Source organism: Hippopotamus amphibius, chromosome 2, assembly GCF_030028045.1.
Source record: "Hippopotamus amphibius kiboko isolate mHipAmp2 chromosome 2, mHipAmp2.hap2, whole genome shotgun sequence".
NCBI lineage: Eukaryota > Metazoa > Chordata > Mammalia > Artiodactyla > Hippopotamidae > Hippopotamus > Hippopotamus amphibius.
The window spans coordinates 211,884,518-211,905,424 of record NC_080187.1 but is presented as its reverse complement, the minus strand read 5'-3'; the positions used below and the strand labels follow the sequence as shown (position 1 = coordinate 211,905,424).

Genomic DNA, 20,907 nt, shown 5'->3' with positions numbered 1-20,907 from the left:
GAGCAGTTATTTTTCTAGTTGTATCCTTACAGGATCCAGGTTGTCCTAGAAACCAAGAAATATGTGCCTTACAATTCAGGAGTTTATGCTCCTTTGTTACATGACCTTGGGCAAATCACCTCTGCACCTCAGTTTCTTCATCTGTAAAATGGGAATAATAGAGTTATTATTATTATTCCCTGCCTACCTCAAATGAGTTCATGTGCAGGAAAGCACATTGTGAAGCTGTGCCTACAAATCTGAATCATTGTAACACATTCTGGCACTGTTTACTCATTTAAAAAGAAAACCAGATTGGTGTGGTTTTGTTAAAAAAACAAACAGCAGCTCCAGAAATCTGTTACACCTCAGCCCCTCAAAGTTCTTGGCACACACCTAAGCCACATATTTGTAATGCAATGAGGAGCCGTTTTGCATAACCACTCATCCCAGGCTACACTTCCATAACAGTCAGGGGGACTTGGAGTCGGAGAGGCAGTGAAAGATGGGAGAAGGGAAAATTCTAGGTTTTCCACTGCCTTGGAGGGACTGCATTCCCGGATTGCCTGGTCAACTCTACTCCCAGACATGGCTACAGCTCCTTCTCTCCCCTCATTCAGGTGTCTGCCCAAAGCTGTCTCTTCTCCATAAGGCTTTCCTGACCCTATGTAAAACAGGACTCCCTCTCTCAGCCCAGCCTACTTCTCTTTCTCTCACATAGTATGTCTTTATTCACTTAAATTTCTTCCTCTGCCCACTAGAATACAAGCTCCACGAGATCATGGAGTCTGTTTTGTCACTATTTTATCTAGTACCTAGTAAAGAGTCTGCTATATAGGGAGAGCTTAATTCATTGAATTAATGAATAAGGCTTCGTCATCTTGTAACCTATGAAATTTCAAGATAAGTGGAAATAGTGTGAATTAATGGATTTTAAAATGTCCAAAGTAACTTTGGGAGCTTTTAAAAGCTCTTTTATGAGGGATTTATAAAAATCGGTGTGCTTTTGAGTCTCTACATGACTTCCCCAAAATTCATTCTCACAGGATTTCCATAAAGTCTGACAGCAAAATGTTTGTTGGTGCTTCTTGTTGCAAAAAATGCAACACAAGTTATGTTTAGATGTTCACATGCTTTTTCTCTTCATCAAGCTGGGCCCTAGTGAGGCTAAAATGCATAGGGGTACCCAGTAAAATTCATGCTGGAATAAAATCTTAGTTAGTAAACGGGCTCTGCTCTGAATGGACTGGAATAAATTCCCCCAGAGGGGAAATTATTCTTTGGGCTGCAGTCACAGCAGCCAGAGCAATATATAACCCCAGGGGCCAGATGAAACTCGGCCAAGGGCTGAAAGTTTCCCACCCTTACTTTGTAGACTCCGCTTTAGGACACCCCACCCTGCTCACACATACCTATGTAATTGGTAGTCCGTAGCTGTGCCCACACCTCTTCAAAACACCGACAACCTGGCCCAAAGTCTTGTTCCTCCTGATCCAATTCAAAATTAATGTTTGGGGAATGGGAGAGCATGTGTGTGTCTGTGTGTGTGCAACTCGTGTGTTATTTCACTTTGATAGTTTGCTTTGGCAAACTGCTCCCAGCTTGCAACGTTTTGACAGATTGAAGGCTACCAGGGCCTTTGGCAAACAAATCACACACTCCCCTCCAAGCGGCGGGGGGAAGCCACATTCCTTGCAAGACTTTCCGATTCACCTTGCAGGAGAAACAACCCAACATTTCACACCAATCGGGGGGGGGGAGAAAAGGTTATGCCATTTACCCAGCCCTGTTCTAGATTTTAAACACTCCATCGTTTCATTTCCGGTAGAAAATAATGCTGACTGCAATTTGGTACAAGATCGACATCATGGAAACTGGGGCTCTGCCCTTCTGTATTTGCCTGGGCCAATCCCTCCCCACTGCCATCCCCCTCCCCCCAACTATCCTGGACTCCAGTGAGGGTGGATCCTTTCATAGTCACTGTGTACCTCGGATTATCTCAGTGAACTCAATGCCCCTTAAGCATATCAAGTCGTAAAACAAGAAAAAGAGTAAAAAAAAAAAAAATGTACTTCTTTTCTTCTTCAGTTAATACAACCCAAGAGATATTTGGGGAGCAACCTGATCACAAAGAAAATGACACGGACCTTCACAAAAGAGAGCCAAAATCTTAGCACTGAAGTGAAATCTCCACCTACTGCACTCTGGAGATCACAAATTTTTGCTAAGCATGCATTTTACTGTGTTCAGCTCAACCCTCCGCCTTCCTCTGACAGCAGCTAAAGAGTAAAGGCAGAAAGAAAAGGAGATGGGTTACAAATAACATTAACCAGAAGACTACACAGTTACCACTGATCTCAACGCTTACAAGTATTATTTCATTCAATTGCCACAACCATCCTATCAGATGCTTTGATTATACCCATTTTGCAGGTGAGGAAATTGAGGGACAGAGAGGCTAAGTCATTTACTGAAGGGCACACACACTTAATGAGCGGCAAAGCCTGATTTCGATGCCAACAGTCAGATTCTTGGCCTGGACCCTTAACCATTGTGCTCTGGGGCCTCCTAGGACATAACACACCTTGAAACCAAGCATTTGCCATTTTATTACATCAATTTTCTCCCCCAGTCTGTATTAGGCTGTGGCTTCACACATCTGTTTCACTTCCTGTCTTTGCTTGCAAAACATAATCAGAAAATAAATAGATACAGTAAAACTTCATATATCCAGTCTCACTAGAGAGCAGTCTACATTTTAAAATAATTGGAGCTAACCATTGAAATCCCAAACTTAAAAAAAAAAAAATTCTATTTCTTTGCCCTGCTTTCTCATACAGTGTGCTGAGCTTAAGTCACCTTGTTTAGATGGCTCAGAGTCACCAGAGTATCAATCAACTCGTGCAGCCTAAGGTGGCGGCCTTGGGGCCGAGCAGGCTTAGAGCACCGTGGAGGCCTGGGGCTTTCGGAATCCAGCTGGCCCTTTGCCGGCTCCTCCCTGCTGTCGGGCAGGCACTTCTTACTCTACTAGGATGAACCTGCACCTCTTAACTCTGCTTCCTTCAGGTCGGCCTTGGCCTCCGAAACCTTCAGACAACCAAGGGGCAGCCAGACCAAGAGCAAACAGGCTCAGGAAACAGACCTGCCTGCCTGTCGTGGAGTAAATGTTTCCGTTGTAGAGCATGGACTTGTGGACACCTATTCTAATTGCATAATGGGTTTTATCGCTGATTTCCAGGTTCTCAACTCACGTGGCCATTTGTGTTTTCTGGACTGGGGCCTCTGGAAAAGTGAGGTGTTCTGTCACGGGCCAGCTTTTTTAAGACACAAGACCCTTCGGTAAATTCCCCTGCTCAACGGGAGGCTTCTCGAGGAAACGGTTTCTGATACATCTTCGCAGCAAGCAGGACAACCAGCACCAAACTTAGTCCAAACTCAGAGCTGATGAATCGCAAGTGAATAAAAGAATGGAAAGAGAGAATGAAGTGAGGGGAGAGAAAGGAAATACCAGTCACCAAAGTCGCTGTTGCGACTGACACTTTCATTAATAAAGTGTTTTCCTGGTACATCCCAGAATTCTGTTGGCAAAAGAGAACTTGGGGTGGGGGGCGGACAGTCCTGAAAGGTGGATTCCTACAAGTTGGAGATATTGATTCTGATCCTGGGCTTGGGAGGAGGGAGTGTGTCAGTGTTAACATGAGTCATACAAATCATTTGGGCACATAAGGAACAGGTAGTTGGCAGCTCAATGCTCACACCTTGATGCCACTGAACACGTTTTGGTACAGAAGGTCCTAGCAAATCCCACAGTCAAGTTCTGAGTGATGAGGATATATGCCAGGTGCAGGACTGTGCCAGGCATAGAGAAAAATCAATACTGTCTGAATGCCAGCCATCATTTTATAGGGAGGGGTTTGCCAGGGCAGTTCTCCAAAAAAAAGATCTTATTTCCTCTTAGCCTCTATGCCTACCATTCAGATGGCTCCTACCGGGCTTCCCACAAAAGATTCCAGCAGGTTCTTCCTTGGTACACTGGTACTCTTCTGCACCCACCAGATGAGTTGTGTTCATGTGGAGTTTAACCACGGTCCCAAAATTGATGATGTCAGGGCTTTGTAATTACAGAAAATATTCAAATAGCCCATGAAGCAGAACGCAAAAAGAAAGAGTAGTTGGTAGTTGTTTCTACACAAACGAAGCTGATTGCTTTGGAAAGACTCAATAAAGGCAAGTTGCCAAGAGGGGAGAAAAAAACTACTGGCAAATTAGGTATGGATGAGACAACTGTAAATGATTAGGGGCAAAAATAATAAAAATCCAGAATCATTCTGTACTCAGATTGCTTTGCAAATGTCTTTAGGTTCTCATTCCACTTTAAAGAAACCCAAATGGAAACCTCAGATAATGCTTACGGGTGTGGTTTGTGCAAGAAAGACAATCAGGGGTTCACGCTCAAAGAAAAGTCCTTGGCCCCCACATCAAAAACTTGGTGAGTGAGTGTGCATGTGTTTTAAGTTAAAAATAAACTGTTAAAGGTGTGTGTCTGTATCATTTGTATGATCTTTTGCTTTAACTTACTTTTATAATTAACTAAAGATCCTGATCAGGAAAGAAAAGTCTTCGACTTTTACTTCTCTCACACAAAAGACAATTATTAATTTATTCATTCAATATTCAAGAAATATTTATTAAGCATCAGTTGGGTAGTGGTTTAGATGCGAGCTACACCAGCTCAGTCCTGCCTTATTGACACCCTGAAGTTCAGTACTTAGGATCCCAGCCTGGCCTCTGCTCTTCCGCGTCCTCCTCCTGCGCCTCCCCCTCCCCCTCCTACCCCTTCCTCTCCCTCCTGCTCCTTCTCTCTCCTGTTTCCTTCCTCCCCATATCTCTCCTCCTCCTCCATCCCATTTCTTGATCACTGGCATAGAGACACTAATTGATCCCATGACCCTTCCCAATTATCACATATTTCCCTACTACGAGGGGAGTCTCAAGTTTTCATACCTCAGCTATCACTACTTGGGCATTCTCTTTCTTACACTTAAAAACGCACATTCTCAACCCCCTTCTTTCTTGCTCTTTGTATTTGGGATCTTTCTCAGTTCCCCAGGAACAGCCACCTCTCTCTTCCTCATTTCCTCAATTCCATTCTGTTATACTTCTCGGTGACGTAGCTGACAGGCATTACAGTAATATTATGGTACTGAAGTGTGTATCAAGGAAAAGAAAAGCCTTTCAGAAGACGTTTCAGAAGACTAAAACAAGAGACTTGACCTAGGGCCATCAACCTGTAAAACCCTTAAAACCATCCAGAACTCTCCTTCATAAGAGCTGTAACAATCACATCTAATCCTGTAATCCCTCTAATTACATCTGCATTTCTTCAAAAACTACTATTCAAAATAAGAATCCCGAATCAACTTTAACCACTTGTTTGGCATTTTCAATACTTTTGTTTTCCTCTGTGTTTTCATTTCAAAGATAAATTACATCAACTATACAAAAGCACTCCATAAGGTAAAGAAAGAGCCCCTGGCCAAGCAGACTGGCTATAAAGAGACTTTGTTGGCTGGCCATGGTAGGTGGCATCTTCACCTGTTACACTAGCTTCTAGGGAGAAAACTGAATTTCTTTCCACTCAATCGCTGAACAAACACACAAAGATGTAACCGTGCATACAAAAAAAAGTGCATAATTTGGAGCAAGTCTTTAAGAAATACATACACTTCCGTATTACTTAGTGCCTTTCCCTCTGTAACTTGTAACAGGTGACAAATCTTAATCTATTTGGTCACAAACAGGTGATCAACCCTTTGGTCCAAACAGATTTCACTTGCCCTGAACTTTGCATGACATCCAAGTCTTGTCCAAGATTCAATGGCAACTTGCTAACCAGTTCCATCCAGAGTTAAAATCTTAGTGTCTCTTCTGCTACTGGGTTTAACTGTGGTTCGTTTGATTACTACAGACTCTGAGCAGGGCAGAGACACTCTTGCTATGCTAGTATGCAGGGCTTCTCCATCTCTTTCAATGAAGGGGAAGCTGGCTTTCTCTTTCCCTGTGGCTTGGCAAGAACTGGGGAGGGATTTTTAAATGAAATCTCTGCATATCAGAATTGTGAATCCCCTTAAATGTTTTTTCCTCTCAGGGATTTTTTTGGCAGCTAGCTCCCAATTTTGATGTGTTTTCTCTATAGGTAGAGGAATCCTCTCCAGCTTTTCCTATTGATCTTTATGTATCTGGTTGCCTTGATAAACATTTAAAAGCCCTTAATATTTGTGTCTCTGTGTTTTTCTCATCTACCAATTTTATCAAAGACCTCTCACTCTTGAAGTAACCATAGCCCTTTCCCTGAGAACATTTTGAAAAGCGTTTAAACAAAAGACTGTCTAGTTGGGTTTTTTTTTTTAGGTTAAAATATATTTATGTGACCCTACAAAAAGAATGCAAAACAGTTTATGAGCACCTGGCTTATGAAGAAGGAGACCTGATGGAAATCTTCAGCTGAGCTCTCCCAAAGACTTGCCCTTCCTCATAACTCACATTTTCTTTCCCCAGTCCTTACAACAGGACTGTCGGAGAAATATCCTTCTGAGCAGCTCTGTTCAAACAATCCCTTCAGCAGGACCCTAATTCTGGATGCCTCTCAAGACTTCCAGAGCTCTGCCTGGAGGATAGCAAGGCCACATCTAGCTTTCAACAACTGCTACCCTGCTAATTTCTAATCCGTGGGCAATGTCTCTGAAATAATGCACAGCTTGGAGGTGAGCCCACCAGGCCCCCCTCGAGGCGAGATGGCCTCCATATCACAGATCATTACAGAGGTTAACTGTAGGGGCATCAATTAAAATTCCAAACATTAAGAAAAAAAAGTTTGCAAAAGGGCTTTTTCTCAAATGAAGCCCTTCCTGTACAGCCTGGGTGGCCACATTTCTTCAGGGTCTTCAGTACTCCTAGGGGCCTTTCTGATGGCAGCCAGACTTACACTTGCTTACCACATGGGGAAATTTACGTTTTATCTTCTGTTCTTTTCAGTGTAGTTCAATACATGACTGTGACCTCCACTTCTGTGTCTCCTATTGGGTCCTGATGCTCAAATATGCTGTGGTCCTAAAGTGACCCAGTGGTCCAACTGCATTTCTCACTCCGCTGTGGTTTTATGGCAGTATGTCAGAGCTTCCACAAACTGGAGACACATTTTATGTCTTGAAATATCTTTTAAACTATGGCTAAAAAACGTACACATGCTAATTTAAATTAGATACCAAACATTAACACCGAAGAGATCTGGGCTGCTCTGTTCGTGGCTGGATTTTGTAGAGGCCTCAGAATGGAGCCTTTCCTGCCTTCTCTGACTCTTTCTGACACATTTGTTTATGTCATTGGTGAAGAAGCTTATAGCTCTGCGTGGGTCTTTGGACTGCAGGCCTGCACATGTCAGTTCATGTAAAATTATACAAGCAATTACAGACTAAGCTCACACACACACACTACCCTCAATGAAATGCCAGGCATGGGCCTAAGAGCATGTGCCTGGCAAATGCTTAGCCCTGGTTGGCTCATCACATGTGGCACCATCATAATAACATTATAGACCATTTTACTTTTCAGTGTCAGTTCTGGGCATTTGGAACTAATGTATAGTTATGGGGGAAAAAAACCTACAAGATATCCTTAGTGATTCAACTTTGAAACAAAAAGTTCTTCCTTTCCCTTTCTAGATTCTGAATCAATTCCTTTGCAGAGTAACCTGAGATTGCAAAATGAGCTTCACTGAAGAACTGTTACCAATTGCAATCACTTACCTGTATGGATCAAGATTTTCTTAACACGAGGCAGCTAAAACCAGTCGCAAAATAAACTAGATGCTGAGGCTGATGTACAGCCACCATCCATAAATCCTAATTTCAAACTCTGATGTTTATCCAAACAGACTCATTAATCTCACAATGTGTAAACATTTCAAATGCGGACTTCTAAAATAAATTTCTCTTAATAAAATACTGCCATTGGCTATTGTATATGTTAAAATTTTTACATAGGATTTTGATTGAAGAGTTTTCAAAGGGGTCTATCATCTTAAGGGAAGTTTGAAAACAGCCTCGATGACACAGACTATATTCTAGGGCACCGAGCCCTTTCCCTGACTCTGCACTGAGGGAATGGGCACCAGGAGCTAAGCACTGATTTTCAGATCTGCATACAGATAAGATACTACTTGTACTTAACTTTGCATGGTTGATATCAGTATCAAGCAAAACACGCAGGTGCAAGTCACAGATGTTTTGAACAGAAGGGACCAGAGAGGTCATCTTTTAAATATACCAGATCAATTAAGTCACAATCTGTGGGGATGCAGCCAGAGGACAATATTTCCTAAAGTTCTTCAGCTGATTCTATTGTGCAACCATGATAAATACCCACCAATCAAGTGACATCTTATTTAAAACAAACCCAAAACCCAAAACTGAGTCCTCCATGTTTCCCAGCAAAGAGCAGAGCACAGCATAGAACCTAAGCCACTTGAATCTCAGTCCAAATACCTCTCACCCCAGCACACAGTTCCCCAGGCCTCAGCAGCCTTTGTGAATAACAAACTTACTAGACATATGTACACAGCATATCAAAAATATCTGTGAGATGCAGGCCCTCAAGGCTAGTTACTATAAGAAATATATAGTAAAATTCAAACATCTAATTTCTTATTTTCCTGTTCTCTTTTTAAAAGGTTCTCCACTTACCTGAGAGACTCCGTGAAACAGGAAACCATGATGCTGGGTGTCCCAGGAAAAGCAAGGGCTCCTCAGAGATGGTGCCAATTTTCTGCAGATGGAGGTGGTGTTCAACTCCTACAGAAGAATAACAATGCTATATTTAGCATCGTTTGCTTAGGAAGATTCTACAGCCTAAGATTCTGCAGCTTAAGTGGGCCAATTAAACCAGAAGCGAGCAAATGGAAGATATTAGGACAAAAATACCATTGCCCAGTTATGCCCAATTATGGTGACCAGATTGCCCAAATGAAAGCAGATTATGTATGAATATGAGGTAGCAAATTTACAGGACACTCAGCACAGTGACTGACCCATAGGAGATGTTTAATAAACTACCATCAATATGGCTACCTCAGACTCTTAAGCCAACAGCAGAGTTGACATTAGGGAAAACGCACATTGGAAATCTTGCTCCATCCTTTAAAGGCTACTTGACCACAGGAAAGTCATCTCACCTCCATGTCTTGATTTCTCCAACTGTAGAGTAGGGGTAAAAATACTGCCTAACCATGAAAAGAAATGATGACTGGATACAGGCTACAAGATGGACGAACCTTGAAGACATTACACGAGTGAAAGAAGCCAGACACAGAAGGCCAGTTATTATATGATTCCATTTACAGGAAAGGTCCAGAATAGGCAAATTTATAGAGACAAAAAATACATTAGTGGTTACCAAGGTCTGGAGGCTGGGGAGGGGCTAATTCGAGGGTATTAGGCTTCCTCCTGGGGTGACTAAAATGTTCTAAAATTAGATTGTGGTGATGGATGCACAACCCTGTGAATACACTAAAAAAAGTTTAATTGTACACATTAAATTGGTGAAGTGTATGGTATGTGAATTACATCTGACTAAAACTGTTCCAAAAATATGGCCTAAAGAACTGTGGTGGGTTGTGAAGATTAAGTGAGTGGACACATGTCATATGCTTAGCCCAGTGCCTGGAACACAGGACACTCAAAAGTAGCTCTGGGGAACTCCCCGCTGGTCCATGGTTAGAATTCTCGGAGCTTTCAATGCAGTGTCTCAGGATCAACCCCTGGTCAGGGAACTAAGATCCTGTAAGCCACACGGCGTGGCCAAAAGTAAATAAATAAATAAATAAAATAAAAGTAGCTCTGAAGATAACTGATGCAAGGAGAGGTTAAGCAACACTGAAAGTCTGTTGTCACAGTAAAAGCAGGAAGGGAAAACCCGTCATCTACAAACACTACTTCATTCAGTAATCGAAACACAATTTCTTAACATTGTCAAATGAGCCAACAATTTCAAAGGTAAATTACAAATAGCATCAGAAAGCCTGGGATGGGAGGTTAGGTTGAAATGTAATGGAACTTGGGAAGAAAAATCATGGTCCTGACTCCTCTTCTCCCATATCTCCTTCCAGGGAATGACAAAGAAATGAGGCAGGGTTTCAAGGAGTGCCCAGGGGGTCCTCTCTAATAAAGCCAGAGTTTTCTTAAATCATTGGTTTCCAAATTCTTCTCAGGACTTCAAGTTTCCTTCTCACTAGAAAGAGGAGATCGGGGATACATTACAAGGACTTACGAAAAGACAGTCAGGAGAATCAGAAAATTCCATTTGCAGCGGAAAATAATCAAGATTTTTAAAGTTATCACCAGCTCTTTCTGGGGGTTATTAAGAAAGCCAAGCCTCTTGACTGTAATCACCCCTAATTAGCCATCAGCAACTCATGAAATTACTCATGGTATTGAAGACCTTTAAATTCTTGGGTCTCAGCCAAAAGTTACACTGAGATCCACCAGGAAGGAGGCCAACAAGTGCAGATTGGAACAGTTAAAACCCCTCTGAATCCGAGGCACGGTCTTCTTGCTCTTGGCTGGGAAGCGGATGTGCACAAAGACAGGATTTAACTTGGGAGTCAGACAAAATCTTTGCCAAGCTCCTGATAGTGACCAACTAATCAGCAATTATTTCCTCAACATGTGGGGTGCTCAGGTCCTCTCCAAGGTCCTAGGGAATTCAAGAGAGGAGGCGATGCCGAGTCTTGCTTTACAACCCAGCTTACACGGATAAGATTTAGCCACACGGAATTGTGCGGGAAAAGGTCGGTGTTATCCAGAGACCCTAAGCAGACGTCGAGCTCGTTCAGGAGGAGGAGGATCACTAGAGAGGGCTGGTCAGGTGTCAGCAAGGAAGATGGGACTGAAAATCAGCCCTCAGCCTACGCAGGTTACCAAAGAGCAATCCGGAGTGTCTGGTAAGAGTGCACACACTGTAACGTGACAGGCCTGAATCTAAGACCAATACCCCCCATTTATTAAGCAGGTGACCTTAGGCAATTAACCCTTTTGGCTTCCAAGTTCCTCATCTGTAAAATGGGGATGCTGTCTGTAACTCACTCATAGGGTTGTTGTATTAAACATTTATTGAGACTTCATGACCTGGCTGCTAGATACACACACAAACACACACACACACACACACACCAGGCATGGTCCCTGCCCTCAAGTAAATTACAATTTAGATGCCAGAGGGCTACACATGTGAAAGGAACTGAAACATAAATAAGTACAAAATTAAACTTGTGACAAGAGCCACGGAAGCCAAGAAGAAAGTGCAAGGTGCCTCAGAAAGTATACTGGTCCTTCTGAGGAAGACCTTTTTGCTGGGCCCTGAGGGGTGAGCAGAAGTCAGGCAGGTGAACCGGTAAAGGGCATCTCAGGGAGAAGGAATCGCACGTGTAAAGGCATGTGAGGAACTGGGAGGAAGAAGGAAGCAGCAGGGGCGTAGCAATAAAGGGAAACCAGAGAAAAGCGGATCCCTACTGAGACGTAAAATCCCCAGAATGTGGGAAATGAATGGCCGAGGGTGGCAAGGGAAAGAGGCGTCAAAGACGACGACGTCCAGATTTCTGGTGCGTGGAGGTAGCAAGGGGAGGCACTAAAGGAGCTTTTTTGGCTTTGACAGGAAAGAAAGGGCGACGTTGAGGGAAGAGGGTGTGCTATAAAGCAGTGGTCTCCAAATCCGACAAGAGGTCAACCAGAAAAACATCTTAAATTATGAAAACAATTTGAAAATAGATTTACAGCTGCTGCTGCTAACCGTGAGCCTCGTTCTGTGTATTTTGCCTTCAGATATTTGCTGATAATAGAATGACGCCATCACGATTAGCATGTCATTTCAAAATATCGTTCCTTTCATCTTTATGCCACCGTTTTAAAATTTATATTTTGAGTGTATGTTTTATGTGGTCACATCATATATTGATAGGTTTAAAAAAGTAACCAAACATAGATGAGTGCTGTGTGCGCAAAGATTTTTTACTGATGGGGCATGCAATCCTAAAAAAATGTGTGGAGGCCACTACCCTTGAATGTTTTTTGACCAACCTCTTGTCAGATTTGACTGGTCACTTTCACCTCAGGAGATGGCTGATGAGCGTGTCCATTTCCTAGTATTCACTTGGGTCTCTATGGTTATAATGCGGAAGAGCGAATCTGACTCCGTGTTGGATCTGTTTCTTTAACCTTTGTTCATATTGCTTTTGCCACAAGTTAATCACTCAAGGGATGTCGCCTATAGCTTAGAGTAAACATCATGGCCCATTCTCTGGGAACCCGGCCTCCAACACCTGTTTTTTTGTTTGTTTTTGGTTTTTTTGAGAACAGCGTGATGGACACTTTTTGAAGTCTTTATTCTGAGCCAGGCAGCATACTAAGGGCGCTACCTGGTTTGATCCTTCCAATAACTGAGTTGCATGAATCCATTTCATAGATAGTAAAACATGGTGATGAGATTCACCCTGGCCCAAAGTCACAGTAAATGGGAGAGACCCAGCTGTGTGCCCTGGCAGTCTGACTCCAGAGCGCTCCAATCACCATGCAAAAATTAGGCATCTCTCATCTCCACAGAGCTTAGTGTAGCAGCAAAGACAGCAAGCAAAGAATTGCCAGAGTGGTGGGGAAGAGCATGGGTGAGAACACTTGGGGCAGAGACCTTAACTCACGATTTTCCTGGAGTCGAGCCACACACCAGCATGGGTGGAGAGGGGAAAGGCTGGTTGCAACACCTGAGTGTTAACCTTAAAATACTTTTGTTTAGCTTACAGGAAACCTCCTGACCAGGCCTACCTGTGAATGGCTGCAGGAAGGAAGAAATGAACACATCCCCTCTGGAGTCTGGCCGGAACCAGGAAATACTTCCAACAACTTATTGCCCTTTTCGCTTGACCTCTTCACCTCCCCTTCTTTGTTCTATAAAAGGAACTAGCATCCAAACCTGGGTAAGATGGTTCTTCGGGACACTAGTCCACCATCTTCTCGGTCTGCTAGCTTTCCAAATAAAGTCGCTATTCCTTGCCCCAACAACTCATCTCTCGACTGTCCTGTCCTGCGGTGAACTGTACGAGTATGGACGTGCTAGCGTGATTAGTATGTGTTAACCAGCTCTGCTTTTCAAACTGTGGGTCACGAGTGAGTCATGACCTGCCCTTTTTTAAATGAAATGGAAAAGAACAAAAAGGAGGAAAGACTGTACCAGCATTTATCACACACAGTAAGGCTAAGTAAGTGTGTCTCACTGTGGCTCCCGGTCAGAAAAGTTTAAAAGCCCTGGCCCTGGAGGATCAGAAGGCACTGCAGGGTTCTCCCTGTGATGGGGGAGTAAAATCGCGAAGATGTGGCAAAGACATGTTACCCACGCCCTGGGAAGTGCCAGGAGAATTTGGACGAGATGGGCAAGAAAGAGCCCTTGTAGCTTCTGGAGCAGGGAGGGACCCCGATGAAAGTGAGGTTTCCTGAAAATCCATTTGGCAACAGTGCCAGCAATTGAGTAAACACACTATCTGTGGAGCAAGTCGCCTTTGGGGGGTTGCTGCTGTTGATTTATAACCTTTCTGGACAGTGAACAAAAAAATCGAACAATCTAGTTTCTGTTAGAACATATGCTCCCTGGCCAACGGAGGTCCTGCGGCTCTTCCTTCCACAAAGACCCTGCAGGAAGGCTGGACAAGTCACCTGATTTGGTTCAGGCCAAAGCTGCAGTCTCCACGCACCCGGGCGGGCGCGAGGGCTTGGGATGGAGGGGACGGAACGCGGCACCACAACAGATGTAACCCAGGCAGGAGGTGGCTTCCCTGACCCCAGAAGGGGCCACCGTGCTCTGGACACTGCTGCTGTTGTGCTACCCCTTTCCCACAGGCCACCTCTGAGTATCCTTCCTGCCCCTTCTCCTCTTGGTCTGGCCAGAACCCCTGGAAGAACCCCTGATTTCAGTGCACCCCAAAGAGAAGGGTCTGCTCAGCCTCTCAGGTCTGGGTTCAGAGAGGCCACGTCCCAACCACAGACACCAGATCCCCCCCAGTCCTCCCTCCCACCACGCGCAGGCTTCTCCCTCTAGAACTCCCACAAGGTGAAGCCACCACCCAGACAGACCAAAGCCCTAGTCCCTGGGGAGAGGAAGTGACTCACCAGCACAAGAATGAGAACCAGAGGTTTCAGAGAGAGGCAGCTCAGACCCCAGATCCGCACCCAGTAGCACGTGGGGAGGGCGAGTCTCAGAACCCACCCGTTCCTCTGTGAAAGGCCCCCTGAGGGTCCTGACAGGCTGCAGCCTCCACGCTGGGCCCCCATCCTGCCCTGTCCCATCTCCAGCAGCATCGCCTTCTCCTGCCCGCCGCCACGTCTTCTCTTAGAACTTTCCCCTCTCAGAACCCCAGCCTGCTGTGTGCAGCGCCCCCACCTGACTGGTCCAGGTGTCTGGGGACCAAAGTACCAGGGTGTTGGCTCCCAGCATCAGTGCGGCCAACCCACCTTTGTCTTCCATTACCGGGCAAGTGGAAGAAAAGTCAAGAAAGTCAGGAATCAGCTTTTCCTACACTATATACCTGATATGCGACATAAGCATGTTATTTTTCTTTTTCTCAATAAATTTTATTTATTTATTTATTTACTGGCTGAGTTGGGTCTTTGTTGCTACACGTGGGCTTTCTCTAGTTGTGGTGGGTGCATGGGCTTCTCATTGCTGTGGCTTCTCTTGTTGCAGAGCATGGGCTCCAGGTGCATGGGCTCCAGGTGCACGGGCTCCAGGTGCACAGGCTTCAGTAGCTGTGGCGCACGGGCTTAGTTGTGCCACGGCATGTGGCATCTTTCCAGACCAGGGATCGAACCCGTGTCCCCTGCATTGGCAGGCGGATTCTTAACCACTGCGCCACAAATTTAATTTTCATATCTAAACTGAGGCCACACGACAGGTGGAGGGTAGGGCTTGGACTTGAACACAGACCACCAACCACAGGGCTTTTCCTCTTTTCACTTTATTAGATTCACTGCCTCCCACCTAGTAGAGAATCATAGCTAGACACTCAATAAGTGAATGAATGATGGATGGATGCCACCCCAAGGGGACTGGGTATACCTCACCTATTTACTGGGAGATGAAACACTTCAGGACATGACTTCACTGGGCCATGAACATCGCCTAGAGCAAAGTGAGCCAAGATGAGCTGTTTAATAACCTATTATTTCAGATAATAATAATAACAATAATGCAGCTTGGGACTCTGGCCAATACCTACTGAGTGGTTACCGTGTGTCCGATAGTTTTCTAAGCGCTCTATGTTAACTCATTTTATCCTCACAACAACCCCAGGAAGGAGGTACCATTGACAAATGGAGGTAGAGAGACGTTAAATAACTTTTCCAAAGTCACCCAGCTAGTAGGTAGGAAAGTCACGATTCAAACCCAGGCAGCCTGAGTCCAGAGTTTATGCACTTAACCATCATTTGATACTGCCTTCTACCCACACATGAACAGGGCCGGCTAAAAGGATCAAAACAGAGGCTGCATCTGCTGTTGGTCCACACCTTTTCCCAGGTGTCATCTCGAGTACCAGTTCAGAGACAAAGGAACATTCTACTGATAGGTCTCAATGGATACGTGGAAAGGATTCCTCAAGTCACAACACAGCAGGGTGGTCTCATGTCTCCTGTAGGGCTGGGGCCAGGCATCCTGAGGTCCTTGAATGTTTGCATGTGGGGCAGCAGGTTACCAGCTAATGAGCTTTCAATACCTATTAGGTTAGGAAGCTTCGTGTGAGATACTACAGATGACAAGGGGGGGATCCCTGCCTTGAGAAGCTTACACTTTTATTGAGGCAGACAAATACATACACAGATACATAAATGAACGTTTCTTTCACAACGATACATTGCCCTAGACTGAGTGTCCAAGGGCTGCTCCAGGCAAAAGGAGTGCCAACAGCCCAAGGAAGTAAATAGCACAGCGGACTTTTACTGTTAGCACTTACATTATTCTTTTGAGAGAAGGGTATCCTTTAAAGAGTCACCATTAACAATATGGTTGGGAAATTTGCCAGCCAACAATGGGAGGTACAAGACAGGTCTAGAAGCGTAAAAGAGAAGGGATTATCACCCCTTTAAACAGATACTAGCCATGCTCGCTCTATGCTCTGTTTACGCGTGTCCCTCACTGGATGGGGAGCTTCTCAAGGACAGGGATAAGTCTATTCATCTTTACATCTTTACTCTTCTTTGCCTGGTACAGAGTGGCCATGCAATACAAGTTTGATGAATGAATGAAGGATGAACGGTGTGTGTCTCCCCAATAGACTTTTACTTCTTAGGAAGCGGGGCCATATCTGATTTCTCTCTAGGGGCTATTGCTGGTGCTCAGTGAATGGCTACAGACTGCCCTAGAGACAGAATGAAGGCACCAGCCCAACCACAGATGTGTGCTGCCTCCAGGGAGGGTCCAACCCTCCCCAGTCCTCTGCCGGCCGTCATCACTTGCCACAGCCCTTTCAGGAAATCCTGCCCCAGGTAGCAGGGTATTCAGGAAAGCTGACCTTGGAGCCCCCAGGCCTGGTCACATTTCCAGCCTCCCCGTACTGGTCTGAGGCCAGTCAGAGGGATGTTCCCCTGACACTCCCTCTGCTCTCAGCCTTTGGTCTTTTCTCCTACCCCCTGCAAAGCCCATCCTTTTTTTCCTATCACATTCAAACTCAGCCACAGAACTCATTTCTTCCCATTGAACCGCCATTCTGCAAATTGGCTAGCCTGCCCAGAGCACGCTGAAAACCCAGAGAATCTGAATTAGGAAAAAATGTTGAGAAGATCTTAAAACACCCTGGATACTTTTAAGCAAACACATTACAGTGGGGTTTTTTTTTAACTCATTAAAGGAAACACCTTACTTTTCCTTTCTTCCCTGGAGAAACTAGGTAATCAGCATGGATTAGTCAAGGATTTCAATGCGAACTACATCATTTTCATGGTCATCAACATTGATGTGGTCTATATTTGTTTTCAGTCCTAAAAAACGTTTCCCAGGTAACTAAGGAAAATAGTCGAGGGTAGAAATATCAGGCAGGCAAGAGATTTTCAATAAATGAGCCATTTGTTCCTGCTTCTGTAGAGAGTTGCTTTTTCAATTTCAGATGACATGATACTGCAGATCAAAGGGAGAAATGCATTTGGAGTGAGAGCGCTTTCTCTTCTCCAAATATTACTTACTTAGTCATTTGATTTACAGCACTTGATAAACCTGGTTAAATTTCTTTACGTCTGTGTAAGTCTCACATGCAGAACTCCAACCTAGCAATTGTCACAGTGTATCATCGTCATTTGCGCCTTCCTTTCCTCCCCATAACAGGACACTACAGAAGAGAAAAGACTTTTCTCAAAGACTTATTTTTTGTATTCCTGGTGCCTAGAACAGCACCTGGGGGCACAACAGGTGCTCTGTGATGACAGAGAGAACTTACACTCAATCTCACTTGGAGGGCCTTCTCTTCCAGCACGATCATACCACACCTCCAACGTACTGATTCCCAGCCCACGATCTGAATAGAGACTTTCCTGTTTTGTAGTGACGGCTAATTGTTTCTGAAATTAACACCATCAGTGCCATTCTCTGCCCTACTCGGACACACAGATAAACAGCTGTGATGGGATGCAGGCCACCCTTCCCACTCAGACTTGACCTCTCCCCAGCATCCTCCGTCAAGAGTGATTTGTAATCCCTGAATTGTAGTCATCAAAGGAAACAAGATCAGCTATAATGCTTATATATATTAGCTGCATATTTTACATATACAAAATCACTTATACAGTTTTGCATTTTATTTCTTACTTTAAATCATAAGCATCTCATTTGTAACACTCATAAATATTTTAATCACTGTATAACAGTTCACCCCATGGAAGCCGGATAACATATCTAAGGAGTTCTCTTATTGTTGGAATCTGTGATGAATAACTTTGTATGAAATTCTTCACCTGTTTCTCTGCTTAGTTCCTTATGGTGGATACCTAAAACCAGAATCACTGAGCCAAAAGGTATGACTATTTAAGGTCCTTCTTACATATGTGTTGTTTTCAAAAAGAGTATATCCACCTAAAATCCCACAGTAGTGGATGAAATAAACACACTTGCCAATAATGTTAGCATTATAATCTTTCTAATTTGATACATAGTTAGCTAGTGTAGGCTAACAGCTGCAACAACCATCCCAGAGTTTCAAAGGCTTAACAGAACGAAAAGGTTTTGCTCAGTTCATTGTCTGATGTGGGTTGGAGGGGGCATTCTGCTCCACACGGGCATGCAGGCATCCACGGACCAAGTCTCTTCTCATCTAGTGGCTCCACCATCGTCTAGAGCTTTGGAATCTTCAGCTGGTTTTTTCCACTTTCCATCCAGTGAACAAACAAGGGAAAAGAGAAAGCACGGGGGATTGAGCTAACAGCTTCACAAAGGTAACTAAATCACTACCACTCACATTCCATTAGTCATATGGCCATACCTAACTGCAAGAGCGCATGGAAAATGTGGTCTGTCCACACTCCTGCGAGGAAACCTTTGGGTAAATGACTTTGCCTGGTACAGGGTGTGCATTCAATGTGTTAGTCACAATAGGCTCCCCCCAAAGTAAATCATTTTAACTATATTCCTTCAACTATTAGTAAAGTTGGAACAGATTTGCATTTTTACTAGCCATGTGTACGATCTCTTCTGTGCACGTGCCAATGTTTCTGTAGAGCTCATAACGTCTTCAGTTGATTTTTAAGAAGCTCTTTCTATATTAAGGACATTGACCCTTATTTTGTCAACTTCTTTCAGTTTGATTTTTGTCTTTTAATTTTGCTTGCAAATTTTATGCAAATAAGTTCTTATTTTGTCTTTAAACCTATCAATTATTTTCCTTTGTGACTTTTCTGATCGACATCTCACTACACAATCACAAAGCACACAAAAACTGGGAGATTCTAACCCAACTCTCCAAATCCATTATTCTGTAATCAAGATTCACAGATGAATAAACTGATGCTCAATGAAATAAGATGACTGGTGTAAAGTATCGCAGCTAATTAGAGGCAAAGCTTGGACTAGAGATTTTTAGTTTTTATTGAGTGTATAACACCTGCCAGGCTGAACTGAACACTTTTCAAACATTACTTTATGAGGTAGGTGCTACTGATATACCCATTTTACAGAGAAGGAAACTGAGGCTGCTAGCCGTGAAGCACTGTGCCCGAGGTCACCAGAAGTAACATACCCCTGGTAAGGGGCAGCAGCAGGATGGAACCCAAGCCCACCTGCTGCTGAGTCCTGGCTTATCCCAGCACTCCATTAAGCTGCCTCTCAGGTCCCCTGACAGGCTGCATCAGATGCACATTTCCTGGAGAGCTGCTTGAGTTCACATTTACCGGCTGCATAAGACAGGCTGCAGCCTGGGCCCAGCCAGGGGAGCTGCTGTGTGTGAGGTTGTTGTGCTCTGCCCTGCTCACTTTGGCCTTGGGTCCAGGGTACCATCTCAGTGCCTGCACACACTCGCTTGTCCAGAACACATCCCGGCTCCGTGTGTCGCTGTCACCATCCATCAGCCAGCCACACGCTCTGCCCTTGGTGCGTCTGAACATCACAGGGAAGGATTTGCCTTTTCCTGCTTGGCTCTTGGGGCTTCTGCATTGACATTTGAGTTATGTCATTATTTTTCTAACCGATAGAAATCTGGTCGATGATTTGTAGAAATCACTGCTGTGCGATGTGGGCTGAAAGGCTCCATATATCCTTCCAGAGGGAAGCAGAAACCCAGCAAATTAGTCTTATTTCCTTGACACAACTCTGCACTGGGCTGGTATTAGGTAAAGCTGAAATCGGGTGCCGAATGATTAAAATATGATAACGCAAACCAGAAAGCCGTCTTGTGAATTAGGAAATGTTTTCAAGGAAACCAAGAGAGGCAAGTCATTGGAGTCAAAGGTTACGCAGAGGTCAAGGGGGACAGAAAAAGGCAACTGGATTTAGCAAGAATAAAACTGTTACCATACCCTGTTCCTTGAACCTCGTCGTCAGTAGCCATGAAAGCCTGTTCCCTGCCTGTCTCCTCTGTTGGCTCCCCTGTCACCCAAACCTGGACCAGAAAATTATCAACCCTCACCCACCTCCTGCTAATGAGCTGTGTACACTGGGTAACGACTCTTACACTGCAACCTCTTTGATTAGTATCTCATGAGAGGTCTCAAAAACCCAACATCTCAAGGCCTATCCTCTCATTCAGACTGCTTTCCTGTACTTCTAGTTTCCTCCTGCTGATGCTCCACTCGAGATGAATAATAAAAGGACCTGGTCACCAGCTCCACACTGAGCCCTCCTCCTGCCGAGCTTTCCTACTTTGGCGGTGGTATCAGTATTATCAGTATTCTTCCAATGAATAAAGCTCAGAGCCTGCCTGAGCTTCGGTGACTCCCCTCTTCCGTGAGATCTAGTCCCCACCTCTTGCCAGCTTTCAATTCTTCGTTTGTACCTACCTCTCAGATAAACTCCCCCCTCTCCTCTCCATCTTCTACCAGCCTCTTCCAAATCATCATCCCCATCACTGTAGCTAGTGTTTCTCTGATTTCCCCAAACACCTTTGCCAAAAATCAGATGGGCACATCTCTGGGTTCTCTATGCCATCCCTCTGCCAACACCACACAGTCTTGATTACTATAAGTCTTGAAACCTAGTAGACTGATGCCTCCTACTTTCTTCTTTTTCAAAATTATTTTCAGAAGTGTGAGTACGACATATCTCAGTATGGACTTCTCTGTGTTTATCCTGTTCAGAATTCACTAAGCTTCTTGAATCTGGAGGCTTGTGTCTCATCTTCACCTTGGGATGTTTTCAGCG

General features: G+C 44.3%; 1 protein-coding gene across 4 annotated transcripts in view; it reads right to left on the bottom strand.

Annotated features, from left to right (window-relative positions):
• The window catches only part of THSD4 (thrombospondin type 1 domain containing 4), a 565,916-nt gene that overhangs the window by 531,103 nt on the left and 13,906 nt on the right, over positions 1–20,907 (bottom strand). For 2 of the 4 annotated variants that reach the window (XM_057723173.1, XM_057723174.1), the window contains one exon: positions 8,721–8,828. The exons of 1 other annotated variant lie outside the window; for it this stretch is intronic. In XM_057723173.1, the coding sequence (XP_057579156.1) occupies positions 8,721–8,749 (29 nt within the window). In that variant the 5' untranslated portion in view covers positions 8,750–8,828. Of the gene's footprint in view, positions 1–3,230; positions 3,421–8,720; positions 8,829–20,907 lie in introns of those variants that run through there. One more of the 4 variants, XM_057723175.1, reaches the window with a different exon arrangement.